Genomic DNA, 17,545 nt, shown 5'->3' with positions numbered 1-17,545 from the left:
ATTTAACGCAGAGACGTGTGAAGTGATCCATTTTGGTAGGAAGAATGAAGAGAGGCAATATGAATTAAACGGAACAATTTTAAAGGGGGTGCAGGAAGAGAGAGACCTGGGGGTGTATGTACACAAATCTTTGAAGGTAGCAGGACAAGTGGAAAAGTCTGTTTAAAAAAAGCATATGGGATTCTTGGCTTTATTAATAAAGGAACAGAGTACAAAAGCAAGGAATGTATGCAAAACCTTCATAAAACACTGGTTAGGCCCCAGCTGGAGTACTGTGTTCAATTCTGGGCACCACACTTTAGGAAGGAGGTGAATGCCTTGGAGAGGGTGCAGAAGAGGGATGAGGAACTTCAGTTGCGTGGAGAGACCAGAGAAGCTGGGGTTGTTCTCCTTAGAGCACAGAAGGTGAAGAAGAGATTTGACAGCGGTGTTCTGATCGAGTAAATATGGAGAAACTGTTGCCATTGCAAGAATGGTCGGTAACTAGAGGACACAGATTTAAGGTGATAGGCAAAAGAACTAGAGACACAAGAACATTTCTTTTACACAGCAAGTTGTTGTGATGTGGACTACACTGCCTGAAAGGGCGGTGGAAGCAGGTTCAGTAGGAACTTTCAAAAGGAAATTGGATAAATATTTAAAGGAAAAAGAATGACAGGGTTCCGGCTCAAAGCCGGGAAGTGGGACTAATTGGATAGCTCTTTCAAAGAGCCAGCACAGGCACGATGGGCCTCCTTCTGTGCCTTATCATTCTATGTTTCCACGATTGTAACCGTCGGGGAAATGGTGAAAGGCCAGGGCCTGTGATGCAGGACAGAACCAAGTTTGAAAAGATTAGGACAGAAACCAAAGTGATGGCAAGTACACATAAAGTACTGGCGGAGTCTGCACCTTGGTGTTGGCTTGCTACTCTCCTATTTTCAGTGGACCCCACCATATTGGGCCAGTTTATCCTACATTCATTTCAGACCTGATGCACTTTCAATGTCTCCAAAATTCTGGATTGTTCCTTATCTCACCTTAAACTGCCTGAGCTTTTCACACATTGTTCCTCTAATTCCCCTAATTTATTTAGAACTTCTTTCTGTTGTCTGACGCAAAGGTCTATCCATTGTCCGCTTTTCTTTTAAGAAGGTTATAGGTCATTCCACTTCCTCTCTTATAGTTTTCCTTTTCCCATTTGTTCTTCTATTAAAACGCTTGTTCACCTTTGATTTTTTTCCCCCACAGTTCTAATATGAGAGCGATCTGCCTGAAGAGTTACTTATCTGTTCTCTTTGCAGATGCCGTGTGATTCCAGCATTGTGTTTCTGTGTCATATTTCCATCATTTGCAGCTTTTTATAAGCCAGCATAGGAGGAAGAACACAAGAAGATAAGAATTACGAGCAGGATTAGGCCATTCGGGCCCTCGAGCATGTTCCGCCATTCAGTGAGATCATGGCTGATCTCCGACCTCAACTCCACCTTCCCGCATTATCCCCATATCCCTCCATTCCCTTCGTGTCCCAAAGAAGGTATATAAAGGTTTTACGCACTTGGAACTTATGAACTTTTTCACAAAATGAATGCCACATAAGTTTTCCTTGAAATCCGAGCTGAGAGGAGCTAGATAAGGATAAAAACTGAGATTGTTTAACATGAGGAAATAGTTGGGTAAGAAGTTTCTCTGAGAACCCAGCATTCTATCAAGAAATCCCATTCACTCTGTGCTGATTTTCCCTTTCTCCCCTTTGGATCACTCATTTATTTATTCTCTGCTTCAATCATCAGGACATGCATTCAATCTCATACACAAATACAATACAAACCTGATTAAAAAGAACAAATAAGTCACATTCTAAGACTAACATCAAAAATTGTATCACTAGAAAAACGTTTAAATGAAATAAATCCCGAAAAGCCTATATTCCTGTATTGTACAGTAACGGTTGCTGAGTTGACTAAAGCAGTAAGTGATTCTGAATTGATGACAGCACTTGGCTCTCCCATCCAGCTCTAATAAGCTCTCTATTGGCCTCAAAGCTTCATAAATGTGCGATGTAATTCTGGTAACTCATCACTTACCCATGGCAGGTGTTGCTAAGGTTTGTCTCCCAACAAGTTGCGCAGGTCCCAGCCCATCGAGGAAATCGCTGAATTGACTGTCGGCTCCCAACCTCATCCCGGGGAATAAACTGAAGCAGACAATAGCAGTTAGAGCTGATGGAAATACTCAAAGTTACTACTTAGGGCTGATCTTGTATTTGAGTGCTCCAAACAAGAATGGTGCTCACAGGAAGCATATGTTGGGAAATTGCGATTCTCCGGATGAAAACCATAGGCTGCATTCCCTGATTTCCATAAGAACATAAGAAATAGGAACAGGAGTAGGCCATACGGCCTCTCGAGCCTGCTCTGCCATTCAATAAGATCATGGCTAATCTGATCATGGACTCAGCTCCACTTCCCCACAAACCCTTATCGCTCAAGAAACAGTCTATTTCTGTCTTAAATGTATTCAATATCTCAGCTTTCACAGCTCTGAGAAGAAATTCCTCCACATCTCTGTTTTAAATGGGCGGCCCCTTATTCTAAGATCATGCCCTCTAGTTCTAGTCTCCCCCATCAGTGGAAACATCCTCTCTGCATCCACCTTGTCAAGCCTCCTCATAATCTTATACGTTTCGATAAGATTACCTCTCATTCTTCTGAATTCTAATGAGTAGAGGCCCAACCTACTCAAACATTCCTCATAAGTCAACCCCCTGATCTCCGGAATCAACCTAGTGAACCTTCTCTGAACTGCCTCCAGACCTGTACTCCCTGGAAACAGCCCTCTAATGTCAGCAGACAATTCAAGGCACACCCTTTCACCATTTCAGTTATTTGCTTTCCTTTTTATTTTCCTCCGTTTCTCTCCCAAGACTGGAATACCTTACTAATGTGGCCAGTAATCATAGGAGAGCTTACAATTACAACTTGCATTTATAGTGTGCCTTTAATGTTGAAACATTACTCAAGGCACTTCACTCCAGGCGCGAGGAAAATCAGACAAAGAAGGAGAGACTAGAAGGAGTGATCAAAAGCTTGGTCAAAAGATGGGTCTTAAAGAAGGAGCGAGAGATGGAGAGGCAGAAAGATGGTACAAAGGGCAGGGGAAATGGATAAGGGGCCGGAGTGAGAGGAACAGAGAGTTGGGTGGGCGGTGGGTCATAGATCTCGAGTAGGTTACAGAGGTAGAGAGGTGTGAGCTGATGAAGGGATATAAAACACAAGGATAAAAATTTTAAATCTGATACATTGAAGGACCAAAAGTCAATGTAAGTCAGTGAGTATGGATGTGATTGGCAATGGAGAATTGAATAGGATCCTACAGAGATTAGAACAAGCTGAGGTTTATGGAGGGTGGGAGTCTGGCCAAAAGGGCATTGGAATAATCCAGGCTGGAGAAGGCAAAGGCAAGTATGAGGGTTTCAGCTGCAGATGACATATTACAAAGAATTTACAACACAGAAACTGGCCATTATGCGCGACGTGAGTCTCCGCTCATTCTGTTTACTTTATCTCACCCAATCAACACATCATCCGATTCCGTTCTCCCGCGTGTACTTAGCTAGCTTCTCCTTAAATGTATGGGCTGAGGTCGGGGTAGAGGTGGATGCTGTTATGTTTGCAGCCTTATGATAGAGAGGATATGGGGTTGGCAGCTCAGCTCAATGTGAAACAGGGCGCTGAGGCGGCAAACAAACAGTCTGATTCAGCCTGGGACAGTGGCCAGCGAGGAGGCTGCAGTTAGTGGCAAATGGCTTTCTAAGTTTTTAATTTGGAAGCGCATGCTTATTATGAGCTGGAAGTTCACCGCCCAGCATATTGATAAATGCCAAATATTGGCGTGCAATACCTATGCCTGAAACAGGAGTTAGGCCCCTAATTTGCATATGTTAACAACCCAACGCCTGTTTGAGGCCCCTGTTGCAAGATTGGTTTACCCTGAGGCAGGAGGAGTGCTTCTCCTGAACCCGCATTCGAAGAGCGTAGGCTGATGCCAGTTACTGCTCCCACTCTGATGGCCACGGCTACTTACTCAGGGAAGATCGCTCGTACAAATGGGAGCCACTCAAGAAGTGATAGCAAGTACAAAAGGGAGCCAACTGGGGAGGGATAGCCAGGACAAATGAGAATAAATCAGGCAGTGACAGCAAACAGAAGCAGGACTCACTCAGCGAGGAAAAGCAAATTAAAACGGGAGCCACTCAGTGAGTGATAGCCAAAACAATTGGGAGCACCTCAGGGAGAGATAGCCAATACATGAGCAAGCTGGCTCGGGAGTAATAGCCAATAGAAACAGGAGTCATTCAGGGAGTGATAAGCAGCCCAAATGGAAGTCACTCAGGGAAGGTAGCCTGTACAACTGGGAGACAACTGCTGAATAATAGCCAGCACAAATGGGAATGAACCAGCAACTGAGAGCCAATACGAATGGGAACTACTAAGAGTGTGATAGCAGTACAAATGGAAGTCACTCAGGGAAGACAGCCAGTTAAAATGGGAGCCACTCGGAGTGAAAGACAGTACAAATGGGAGCTACTCAGGGAGTGATAATTGGTAAAAATGGCTGCTAGGTGGTTTATAACAAATGTCAAGAGCAAGATTCAGTTAATAACCAGGAAGATTATGGAGGGAATTGAAAAAGTTAATAAGGGAGGCAAAGCGAGCTTACGAGAAAAGATTAGCAGGCAATATTAAATTGAACCCTAAAACATTTTATATAAATAAAGTGTAAGGCGTTCACTAGGGAAAAAGTTGGGCCTACGAATGACCCAAAGGTAACTCTTTATTTCGAGACAGCAGACATGGCTAAAGTATTAAATGAGTACTTTGCATCTGTCTTCACAAAGGAAGCAGATGATGTGAAGGTTACACTAAAAGAGGAGAGGGAAGTAATGGACAGGATAGTAACAGATGATGTAGTGAAAAGATTAGCATTACTGAAAGTTGGTAAGCCACCTGGACCGGATGGAATGCTTCCTAGGTTGCTGAAAGAAGCAAAGGTCGAAATAGCAGAGGCATTGGTCACAGTCTTTCATTCCTCATTAGATACAGAAGCAGTGCTGGAGGACTACAGGGTTGCTAATGTTATACCACTATTCAAGAAAGGGGAGAGGGATAAACTGGAAAACTACAAACCAGCCAGCCTAACATCGGTGATGGAGAAGTTATTCGAAACCATTATCAAGGACAAAATAAACCTTCACGTGGAAAGGCATGGATTAATCAAGGAGAGCCAGCATGGATTGTTAAAGGCAAATCGTGTCTGACTAAATTGTTTGAATTTTTTGATGACGTAACAGAGAAGGTTGATGAAGGTGATGCAGTAAGGGGTCTATTTGAAGAGCTGTTACCGCCTCTTTGGGTCGGTAAGCACCTACAGTCGAGGCAGAGGTGCCGACATTTGAGAAACTGCCCTCCTTTATTTTCCTGATCGACCGGTAGCGGCCCCCTTTCCGCCCCGTGTGGGAAACTGCCCCATGGGAGTGGATCAGCCGCCACCTGGTCCCCACGACAGGTTTCCTCGAGTGGGAAGCTGCTATTGGCTGGGCGACGCGTCCACCCTTAAAGGGGAGCGCCCACTGCCGCAGCCGCCATTTTATTTTAATAGTTGTTCGACTCCAAAGTCGGCCCGACAATGGCGGCCACGGGATCGGCCGGGCCGCCAACACCCTCCCCTTATGCTTGTCTAGCCTTCCCTTAAATGCATCGATACTATTCACTTTAACCACTCCTTGTGGTAGCGAGTTCCACATTCTCACCACTCTTCTGAATTCCCTATTGGATTTTTTGGTGACTATCTGATGTGTTGTCATGGTAGGGGACTGTATAATTAGGGGGATAGATACTGTTCTCTACAGCTGAGAGCGTGAATCTCGAAGGCTGTATTGCCTGCCGGGTGCCAGGTTTAAGGACATCTCTTCTGGGCTGGAGAGGAACTTGGAGTGGGAGGGGAAGATCCAGTTGCCATGGTCCACATGGGTACCAATGACATAGGTAAGACAAACAAAGAGAGATTATGAGCAGCTTAGGGGCCAAATTAAAAAACAGAACCACAAATCTGTGGATTACTACCTGAGTCACGAGCAAATTTGCATAGGGTAAATGAAATCAGAAAGATAAACACGTGGCTCAAAGACTGGCGTGGGAGAAATAGGCTTCGGTTCATGGGGCACTGGCACCAGTACTGGGGTAAGCAGGAGCTGTTCTGTTCTGACGGGTTTCACTTAGACCGTGCTGGGACTGGAGTCCTGGTGAATCAAATAACTAGGGGGTGTAGAGAGGGCTTTAAACTATTTAGTGCGGGGGTGGGGGGAGGGGCGGCGGGAGGAAAGGTTCAGGTGAGCGAAAATTTAAAAAGTCAAAGAATAAGGAGAAGGCAATAGAGCAGGGTAGCACTGGGGGAAATGAAAACCAGAGCGTGACAGGAAGGGACAGAATATATAAACATAAAAGTAAATCAGAAAGCGAGGTCAAAGCTCTTTATCTGAATGCACGCAGCATTTGTAACAAAATAGATGAGTTGACGGCACAAATAGATACAAATGGGTTGGATCTGATAGCCATTACGGAGACATAGTTGCAAGGTGACCAAGGCTGGGAACTAAATATTCAGGGGTATTTGACAATTCGGAAGAACAGACAGAAAGGAAAAGGAGGTGGGGCAGCTCTGTTAATAAAGGATGAGATCAGTGCGTTAGTGAGAAACGATCCTGGCTCAGAAGGTCAAGATGTTGAATTAGTTTGAGTAGAGATAAGGAATAATAAAGAGAAAAAGTTGCTGGTGGGCGTAGTCTATAGGCTACATAGTTGGATGGAGTATAAATCAAGAAATAATGGAGTCTTGTAAAAAAGGAACGGCAATAATCATGGGCGATTTTAACCTTCATATTGATTGGACAAAGCAAATTGGCCAGGGTAGCCTTGAGGAAGAGTTCATAGAGTGTATCCGGGATAGTTTCCTTGAACAGTACGTTGCGGAACCAACCAGGGAACAGGCTATCTTAGATCTGTTGCTGAGACAGGATTAATAAAGGAACCTCTAGGAATGAGTGACCATAACATGGATGAATTTCAAATTCAGTTGGAGGGTGAGAAAGTTGGATCTCAAACCAGTGCCCTAAGCTTAAATAAAGGAGACTACAAAGGTATGAGGGCAGAGTTGGCTAATGTGGACTGGGAAATTAGATTAAAGTATGGGACAGTTGTTGAGCAGTGGCAGACATTTAAGGAGATATTTCATAACTCGCAACAAAAATATATCACAATGAGAAGGAAAGACTGTAAGAGAAGGGATAACCATCCGTGGCTAACTAAGGAAATAAGGGATGGTATCAAATTGAAAACAAGGGTATACAAAGTGGCCAAGACCAATGGGAGGCCAGAGGATTGGGGAACTTTAAAAAGCCAGCAAAGAACGACTAAAAAAACAATAAAGAGAGGGAAGATAGATTATGAAAGTAAATTAGCATGAAATATGGGCCCCAAGTTTCCACATGATTTGCTCCTGATTTTTAGGAGCAACTGGTGTAGAACGGAGTATCTCAGAAATCGGAATTCTCGTCATTTAGTTTGCTCCAGTTCTAGTCAGTTAGAACAGTTTCACTTTGGAATAGAATTTTTTTTTCAAAAGGGGGCGTGTCCGGCCACTTACGCCTGATTTCAAAGTTTCTTGAGTGAAAACTTACTCCAAACTAACTTAGAATGGAGTAAGTGAAGATTTTTGTACGCTCGAAAAAACCTTGTCTACACTTTAGAAAATCAGGCGTAGGTTACAAATCAGGCGTAGGGAATGGTGGGGGAGGGGGGTTTAAAGGGAAGTTTACAAACATTAAACACTTCAGTTTTACAAATAAAGAGCCATCATCAATAATAAATGATAAATACATCAATAAATCAACCAATAAATCAATCAAAAAAAATTAATAAGAAATAAAAAAAATTTTTAAATCAATAATTAAAATATTTTCTACTTACCGACTGCAGCACCGGGAGCCCTCCAACAGTGTGCTGGGATGCCCCCCCCCCCCAGTGTGTCTCTGTCAGTGTCTCTATCTCTCTGTCTGTCTGTGTGTGTCTCTCATTCTCTGTCTGTCAGTGTCTGTGTTTCTGACAGTGAGGGGAAGGGGATGAGGGGGGTAGATGGAGAGAGGGGGGGAGCAGAGGGAGGGAAGGGAGAGGGATGGGGAGAAGGGGGAGGGATGGGGGAGAAGGGGGAGAAGGGGGAGAAGGGGGAGGGATGGGGGAGAAGGGGGAGGGATGGGGGAGAAGGGGGAGGGATGGGGGAGAAGGGGGAGGGATGGGGGAGAAGGGGGAGGGATGGGGGAGAAGGGGGAGGGATGGGGGAGAAGGGGGAGGGATGGGGGAGAAGGGGGAGGGATGGGGGAGAAGGTGGGGGGAAGAAAGGGGGAGGAGGGAGGAGGAGGGGGGAGAAGGGGATAAAGGGGAGAAGGGGATAAAGGGGAGAAGGGGAGAAAGGAGATGGGGGGAGGAGATGTGGGGGGAGGAGATGGGGGGGGAGGAGATGGGGGGGGAGGAGATGGGGGGGGAGGAGATGGGGGGGGAGGAGATGGGGGGGAAAGGAGATTGGTGGGGGGGAAGGAGATTGGGGGGGGGGGAGGAAGGAGAAGGGGGACGGAGGCTGAACGTGCCGGGCCCGAGACTTCGGGCAGGGCCCGTCCCCAGCACCAGATTTACAGGTAGGTGGCGTTGGGTCGGGTCGGGGGGGGTGGTGGGAGGGAGGTCGGTTCGGTTCGGATCGGGGGGAGGGAGGGAGAGGGAGGTCAGGTCGGGGAGAGGGAGGTCAGGTCGGATCCAGTCCGGGGGCGGGGGGGGGGGCGGGGGGGGGGGGCGGGGGGGGGGCGGGGGGGGTGATGCGGGAGTCGGATCGGTGTCGGGTCCGGTCCGGAGGCGGGGGCGGGGGGGGGGAGCGGGAGTCGGGTCGGTGTCGGGTCCGGTCCGGAGGCGGGGGCGGGGGGGGGGAGCGGGAGTCGGGTCGGTGTCGGGTCCGGTCCGGAGGCAGGGGCGGGGGGGAGCGGGAGTCGGGTCGGGTCTGGGGGCGGGGGGGAAGCGGGAGTCAGGTCGGTGACGGGTCTGGGGCGGGGGCGGGGGGAAGCGGGAGTCGGGTCGGGTCCAGGGGCGGGGGGGAAGCGGGAGTCAGGTTGGTGTCGGGTCGGGTCTGGGGCGGGGGGAAGCGGGATTCGGGTCGGGTCCGCGGCGGGGGGGAAGCAAGAGTCAGGTCGGTGACGGGTCGGGTCTGGTGGCGGGGCGGAAGCGGGAGTCAGGTCGGTGTCGGGTCTGGGGCGGGGGCGGGGGGAAGCGGGAGTCGGGTCGGTGTCGGATCCGGTCCGGAGGCGGGGGCGGGGGGAGCGGGAGTCGGGTCGGTGTCGGGTCCGGTCCGGAGGCAGGGGCGGGGTGGAGGGAGCGGGAGTCGGGTCGGTGTCGGGTCCGGTCCGGAGGCAGGGGCGGGGTGGGGGGGAGCGGGAGTCGGGTCGGTGTCGGGTCCGGTCCGGAGGCAGGGGCGGGGTGGAGGGAGCGGGAGTCGGGTCGGGTCTGGTGGCGGGGCGGAAGCGGGAGTCAGGTCGGTGTCGGGTCTGGGGCGGGGGGAAGCGGGAGTCGGGTCGGTGTCGGGTCTGGGGCGGGGGCGGGGGGAAGCGGGAGTCGGGTCGGTGTCGGATCCGGTCCGGAGGCGGGGGCGGGGGGAGCGGGAGTCGGGTCGGGTCTGGTGGCGGGGCGGAAGCGGGAGTCAGGTCGGTGTCGGGTCTGGGGCGGGGGCGGGGGAAGCGGGAGTCGGGTCGGTGTCGGGTCCGGTCCGGAGGCGGGGGCGGGGGGAGCGGGAGTCGGGTCGGTGTCGGGTCCGGTCCGGAGGCGGGGGCGGGGGGAGCGGGAGTCGGGTCGGTGTCGGGTCCGGTCCGGAGGCAGGGGCGGGGTGGAGGGAGCGGGAACGGGTCGGGTCTGGTGGCGGGGGGGAAGCGGGAGTCAGGTCGGTGTCGGGTCTGGGGCGGGGGCGGGGGGAAGCGGGAGTCGGGTCGGGTCCGGGGCGGGGGGGAAGCAAGAGTCAGGTCGGTGACGGGTCGGGTCCGCGGCGGGGGGGAAGCGGGAGTCAGGTCGGTGTCGGGTCCGGTCCGGAGGCGGGAAGCGGGAGTCGAGTCGGGTCGGGAGGAAGCAGGAGCTGGCCGTGGGAGGAGCCTTATTCACGCAGCCCCAGTGAGGCCATTCGGCCAGGGCTAGGGGATGTGTGCTTCGGGTCCCTCCCACACAGTTTTGGGCGCCTGGAGCTACTGAACATGCGCGCCCACTGTAGCGCGCATGTGCAGAGGTCCCGGCACTGTCTTCAGCGCAGGGACCTGGCTCCGCCCCCTACAGCTCCTGCTGCGCTGCGCCGAGGGCCAGAGGACCTGCAGGGAGCTGGAGAATCTGGAGTTTTTTTTAGGCGCACTTTGTGGCGCGAAAAACAGGCGTCCAGGTCGGGACTGTGCCGTTCTAGGCGCGGCTCGAAACTTGGGCCCATGAAAACAGATAGTAAGAGTTTCTACAGGTACATAAAAAGGAAAAGAGTAGCTAAAGTAAATATTGGTCTCCTAGAGGATGAGCCTGGGGAATTAATAATAGGGAACAAGGAAATGGCAGAGACTCTGAACAAATATTTTGTATCGGTCTTCATGGTAGAAGACACTAAAAACATCCCAATAGTGGATAATCAAAGGGCGATAGGGAGGGAGGAACTTAATACAATCACTAAAGAAGTAGTACTCGTAAAATAATAGGACTAAAGTTCCCTGGATCTGAAGGCTTGCATCCTAGAGTCTTTAAAAAAGTGGCTGCAGAGATAGTGGATGGTTGTAATCTACCAAAATTCCTTATTTAAAAAAAGCAGACAGAAAGCAGGAAACTATAGACCAGTTAGCCTAACATCTGACGTTGAGAAAATGCTGGAGTCCATTATTAAGGAAACAGTAGCAGAATATTTGGAAAAGCATGATTCAATCAAGCAGAGTCAGCATGGTTTTATGAAAGGGAAATCATGTTTGACAAATTTTCTGGAGTTCTTTGAGGATGTAACGAGCAGGGTGGATAAGGGGGAACCAATGGATGTGGTGTATTTGGATTTCCAGAAGGCATTCGATAAGGTGCCACATAAAAGGTTACTGCACAAGATAAAAGTTCACAGGGTTGGGGGTAATATATTAGCATGGATAGAGGATTGGCTAACGAACAGAGAACAGAGTGTCGGGATAAATGGATCATTTTCCGGTTGGCAACCAGTAACTAGTGGGGTGCCGCAGGGATCAGTGCTGGGACCTCAACTATTTACAATCTATATTAATGACTTGGATGAAGGGACCGAGTGTAATATAGCCAAGTTTGTTGATGATACAAAGATGGGTGGGAAAGCAAATTGTGAGGAGGACTCAAAAAATCTGCAAAGGGATATAGACAGGCTAAGGGAGTGGGCAAAAAATTGGCAGATGGAGTAGAATGTGGCAAAATGTGAGGTTATCCACTTTGCAATTTTTCTCCATTTAAATTATAATTTACTGTTCTATTTTTTTCTGCCAAAGTGCTGCAGTAGAGTGACCTGGGGGTCCTTGTGCATGAAACACAAAAAGTTAGCATGCAGGTACAGCAAGTAATCAGGAAGGCAAATGGAATGTTGGCCCTTATTGCAAGGGAATAGAGTATAAAAGCAGAGAAGTCCTGCTACAACTGTACAGGGTACTGATGAGGCCACACCTGGAATACTGCGTACAGTTTTGGCCTCCGTATTTAAGGAAGGATATACTTGCATTGGAGGCTGTTCAGAGAAAATTCATTAGGTTGATTCCGGAGATGAGGGGGTTGACTTATGAAGATAGTTTGAGTAGGTTAGGCCTATATTCATTGGAGTTCAGAAAAATGAGAGGTGATTTTATCGAAAGATATAAGATAATGAGGGGGCTCAACAGGTGGATGCAGAGAGGATATTTCCACTCATAGGGGAAACTAAAACTAGGGGACATAGTCTCTGAATAAGGGGCCACCCATTTAAAACTGAGATGAGGAGGAATTTCTTCTCTCGGAGAGTTGTAAATCTATAGAATTCTCTGCCCCAAAGAGCTGTGGAGGCAGGGTCATTGAATATATTTAAGGCGGAGATACAGATTTTTGAGCGATAAGGGAATAAAGGGTTATGGAGAGCGGGCAGGGAAGTGGAGCTGAGTCCATGATCAGATCAGCCATGATCTTATTAAATGGCGGAGCAGGCTCGAGGAGTCAAATGGCTTACTCCTGCTCCTTTTTCTTATGTTCTTATGAAGGCCTCTCGATATGCTCTTCCAAGTGGAAACATTCTCTCTGTATCCACTCTATCAAAATCTTTCATCATTTTAAAGACCTCTATTAGGTCACCCCTCAGCCTTCTTTTTTCAAGAGAAAAGAGACCCAGCCTGTTCATCCTTTCATGTTACCAGGGATGAGGGGCTTCAGTTATGAGGAGAGGTTGGGAAACTTAGGACTGTTCTCCCTGTAACAGAGCAGTTTAAGAGTTTACCTAATAGAGGTTTTCACGATGACGAGAGGTTTTGATGGAGAGAAAAACTATTCCCTCGGGCAAGTGGGTCAATAACCAGAGGTCATAGATTTAAAATCATTGGCAAAAGATCTAGAAGGGAGATAAGGAGAAATCTTCTCACTCAGAGAGTTGTGCGGATCTGGAACCCTCACCTGAAAAGGTGGTGGGACCTGATTACATAGATCATTTTAAAAGGGAGTTGGACAATTACTTGAGGATGTGGAACTTACAGGGTTACGGACAAAAAGCGGAGGTGTGGGTGTTCTAAGAGGCACAACAAGCCGAATGGCCACCTTCTGTACTGTGAGGTTCTATAGTTCTTTGATGTTTTAAATCTCAAAACACTCCTGTGAAGCACCTTGGGAGGTTTCACAACGTTAAAGGCGCTATATAAATACAAGTTATTGTATTGTTGTTGTTGATTCACTCAGGGATTTAATGACCGGTACAAATGGAAGTTTCTCATGGAGTGATGGCCAAGACAAATGGCAATCACCCAGGTCAGGTGGCCATCAAACGGAGAGCTCAAAGGCCCTCAGATGCATTTAACAGGAAAAACAGGATAAGTTGTTACTTTATCGAGGTAACTAGGTCGTCCTGCAGTCACACCAGCTAGGAATAATGGAATAGGACCAGAGTTCTGTTTCATTGGTTTTTGGAACTGGAGCCATGATTAAGAGAGACAGCCGGCGACATTCGTAGAGGTGAAATTCTTAGACTGGTGCAAGATGAACAATGCAAAAGAATTTGCCAAGAATGTTTTCATTAATCAATAATGGAAGTTGGAGGTAAATAGATAGCTCCGCAGTCACTTCAAAATGAGGCGATCTAATATGCCCATACTCTTAGTGGGCACCAGAAGGGTGACAGCCCGGTCCAAAGGCTAGTATAGCAGATGCGGTGGCCTTGCGTGGACCTGACTGTGACTGCCATTATTAACGACTGCCTCACATGTTGCCAGAATGACCCCAGGTCCAACAACAACAACAACAACTTGTATTTATATACCGCCTTTGACGTAGTGAAACGTCCCAAGGCGCTTCACAGGAGTATAATGAGAAAAAACAATTTGGCACCGCCGCATAAGTAGAAATTAGCGCAGGTGATCAAAAACTTGGTCGAAGAGGTAGAAGGAGCGTCTTCAAGGAAGAAGTTGGTAGAGAGGTGTAGCGGTTTAGGAAGGGAATTCCAGAGCCTAGGGCCTAGGCAGCTGAAGGCACGGTCATCAATGGTTGAGTGATTATAATCCAAGATGCACAAGAGGGCAGAAATAGAGGAGCGCAGATAATCTCGGGGAGGGGGAGTTGTGGGGCTGGAGGAGGTTACAGAGAAGAGGAAGGGCAAGGCCATGGAGGGATTTGAAAATAAGGATGAGAATTTTGAAATCGAGGTGGTGCTTAACCGGAAGCCAATGTAGCTCAGCGAGCACAGGGGTGATGGGTGAGCGGGATTTGGTGTGAGTTAGTCCAGCGTTTAAACATCCTCTAGCCATGTCCCAGCATCCTTGGCCCATAGAGAAATTTGTAGATTGATTATGTTGGCCTATTTCAGAGGACTCAGAAGGGTAACCAGTACATCTTGGTTATAACGGACTGTTTCTCCAAATGGGGCTAAGCTGCAATCGTCAGAAATTGTAAATTGTTTTGAGAGAGAAAGCATTAAGTATGATGGAATAAAGGAGGAGAAACAGTTGTCCCTCTTCTAATATTACAAGCTGCAGGAGTTCTTTTGTTTTCAGTGTACTGTCGCTTTAAAAAGTTTATGTGAATGTTTCAGTGCCACCGCTGTGGATCTGCCCTCTTTTTCAATGTATATGAATGTTAAAATGATTTAGTTTGTGGAGATTATTTTTCCTTCAGTTACATTCAGTATTTTTATAGTCATTTGGAAAGGTGCCTGAAGAACCAAACGAACGACGGTGTAATTTACTGGATTTTTGTAAGCACGTGTTATTTTGATCATTTTATCTGTTCTGTACTGTGTTTAGTTAATAAAATAAAATGGAGTAAGGGCAGGGGAGTGGGACTAGCTGAAGTGCTCTTGCAGAGAGCCAGCATTGGCTCGACTGGCTAAACTGCCTCCTTCTGTGCTGTGATCATTCTATGATATTGGTCAGAATTCAATTGGAATTTTTGAGGTTAACTAAGCTATTCAATTGTGGAAAAACCTGACTTTCATTGTGGCCACAGTGAAATTCTGGTTATTATAAATGATATGGCGATCTGTAATGAGGCAATCACACATACAAATTGGCAGTTTTGAATTTCTTAAACGTTTCATGATTTGAAGTGGAAATTGCTATTGCTTTGGCAACAATCTGGAGGGAGGCATCTTGTAATTGGACTGTACTAACTAACTGAAGAGTTAATTCTTAAAGAAGTCGTGAAGGTACAAACACTTTAAAAAAGAAGTTAAAAAAAGTTTTTTTCTTAAATTTCTGTAAAGTGACGCATTTACTGTAAACGGCAAGATGATCCAGTGCAAGGCCAAAGAGAAAGCTAACGGGTAAGAAAAAGATTGATCCAGAGTGGTTATATTCAGGTTCAAAAGGAGGGAATGTTAAAATATTTTAAAGTGGTTTAACTGGCGAAAGTATCTCAGCATTTTAGTCAGAAAACAAATGTAGAGAAAGGAGGAAGCTTTTCATTTGTGTGTGAACAAAATGAGCTGAGCCATGAGAATCAGGCACCGAGATAAGGGGGCAGTTGCTAAAATACCACATACCACAGTAAAAGATAGCACTGAGATGCCACTAAGGCAGTCAGAGCTATGAAGGCCTGCATTTACAGTGCAATAAATAAAGCTTATAGAATCAGAGGCTGAAAAGATTGGAGGGTGGGGTAAACACCTCGATACGTGGCCTCAGCAAATGTGCACCTTCGCATACTGCTATGTATGGGGAGTGATAGTCAGTGCAAATGGTAGCCGACTCAGAGTCAGTGCCAATACAACTGAGAGCCACTCAGGGAGTGATATTAGCTACCTCGGGAGTGATAGCCAGCAGAAAAGAAAGGCAGCTAGTTCGTGATAGCCAGTATAAATGGGGGCCACTCAGTGAATAATAGGCAGAATAAATGAGAGTTAGCTAGGGATTAACAGATTGTACAAATGGGAGAAAAATGGGGAGTGACAGTGCAAATGATAGTCAACTGGTAGTTATAATCAGTTCAAATTGAAGGCAACTCGGTGTGATGGCCAGTACAGGGAGCCACACAGGGAGTGACAGTGAGTACAAATGGGAGCCAGACAAGGACTGATACCCTGCACTATTGGGAACCACTCAGGAAATGATAGCCTGTACCAATGTGAGCAACTCAGGCATCACAACCAATACAAATGGGAGCCTCCTGGGAATGATAGCCAGTAGAAATGGGAGCGAGCTCGGATTGATTGCCACTATTAAGGGGACTGGGAAGTAACAACCAGTACAAATGGGAGCTAACTGGGGAGTGACAGCCAGAACAAATGGTAGCCAATTAGGAGTTATAGCCAGTTCAAACAGCAGCCAACGAGGAGTGATAGCCAGTACAAATGGGAGCCACACTGGGAGCGGTAGTTCAAATGGGGGGTGGGGGGGCGGGAGAGAATGGTGAGTGATCATCAATGCAAATGGTAGACAACTGGTAGCTGTAGCCAGTTCAAATGGCAGCCAACTTGGATTGCTAATCATTACAAATGAGAGCTATGCAGGGAGTGATAGTTCAAATTGCAGCTAACTGGATTGATAATCAGTCCAAATGGGAGTCTGTGAGTGAGTGATATCCAATATAAATGGGATCCATTAGCAGTGATAGCCTGTATATATCATAGAATTATAGAATGAAAGAGCACAGGAGGTGGTCATACGACAGCTAATTTGCCCCAGCAATTAATATCAATGAGGCAATGATAGTTTAAGATGTGTTTTAAAAATTAAACTGCTCATGTTAAAATTTTGGGCCAGATTTTGTTGTTTTGCTGTTAATTTCCACCCATGATGCTCCTCCAAGCATATTGTTCACTTTTGTAATGTCACCTGCAATCACTGTTTAAATACAAATTTGCTACAGGATTAGTAATAGATAAACAGAAAACAACAGATTGTTTAAGATATTTTTAAGGGAGGGAAATTTTATAGGAAAATCAAACTGTTAAAAATAACTATCTTTGAATCCTGAGATTTGGTTGATTGGGGATAATTATAAAATAAACAATACTTCAATAATTGGAACAGGTAACATTTATAAAAGTGTTCAAAAAAGCTGTGAAATCAGGAAACATTTCAGGAACTCTTTTTCCCAAAATGATGCTGGTCAATTGAAATTTTCAAGACTGAAATTGACAGATTTTTGTTAGATAAGGGGATCAAAGAATATGAAACAAAAGCAGGTAAATGAAGTTTAGTAACAGATCGGCCAGGATCTAATTAAATGGTGTAACGGGCTTGAGTGGCTGAATGGCCTCCTCCTATCATAGAAAGATATTGCACAGAAGGAGGCCATTTGACTTATTGTGCCTGTCCCAGCTCTTTGGTAGAGCTATCCAATTAATCTCACCCCCTCCTCTTTCCCTTTAGCCCTGTAAATCATTTCCCGTCAAGTCTTTATCAAATTCTCTTTTGAAAGTTATTATTGAATCTGCTTCCACCACCTTTTCAGGCAGTGTATTCCAGATCACAACAACTCGCTACGTAAAGAAATGTTTCCTCATGTCACCTCTGGTTCTTTTGCCAATCACATTAAATCTGTGTCCTCTGATTACTGACCCTTCTGCCACTGGAAACTGTTTCTCAAAAACCAGTAGTCCTAATACTGACCTCTGGGGAACAGCCCTGTATACCTCCCTCCTCTCTGGAAAAACAACCGTTCACCACTACTCTGTTTTCTGTTCCTTAGCCAACTTTGATTCCACGTTGCCTCTGCCCCTTTAATCCCATGGGCTTTAAGTTTGCTAACACGTCTATTATGTGGCACTTTATCAAATGCCA

The 17,545-nt window shown here is 46.9% G+C and overlaps 1 protein-coding gene across 29 annotated transcripts in view; it reads right to left on the bottom strand.

Annotated features, from left to right (window-relative positions):
• The window catches only part of rims1a (regulating synaptic membrane exocytosis 1a), a 908,397-nt gene that overhangs the window by 11,838 nt on the left and 879,014 nt on the right, over positions 1–17,545 (bottom strand). For all 29 annotated transcript variants that reach the window (XM_070884742.1, XM_070884748.1, XM_070884749.1 and 26 more), the window contains one exon: positions 2,067–2,176. In XM_070884742.1, the coding sequence (XP_070740843.1) occupies positions 2,067–2,176 (110 nt within the window). The remainder of the gene's footprint in view (positions 1–2,066; positions 2,177–17,545) is intronic.

The sequence above is a fragment of the Pristiophorus japonicus genome, chromosome 7 (genome assembly GCF_044704955.1).
Source record: "Pristiophorus japonicus isolate sPriJap1 chromosome 7, sPriJap1.hap1, whole genome shotgun sequence".
Classification (NCBI taxonomy): domain Eukaryota; kingdom Metazoa; phylum Chordata; class Chondrichthyes; family Pristiophoridae; genus Pristiophorus; species Pristiophorus japonicus.
This window is presented reverse-complemented; position numbering and strand designations above follow the sequence as displayed.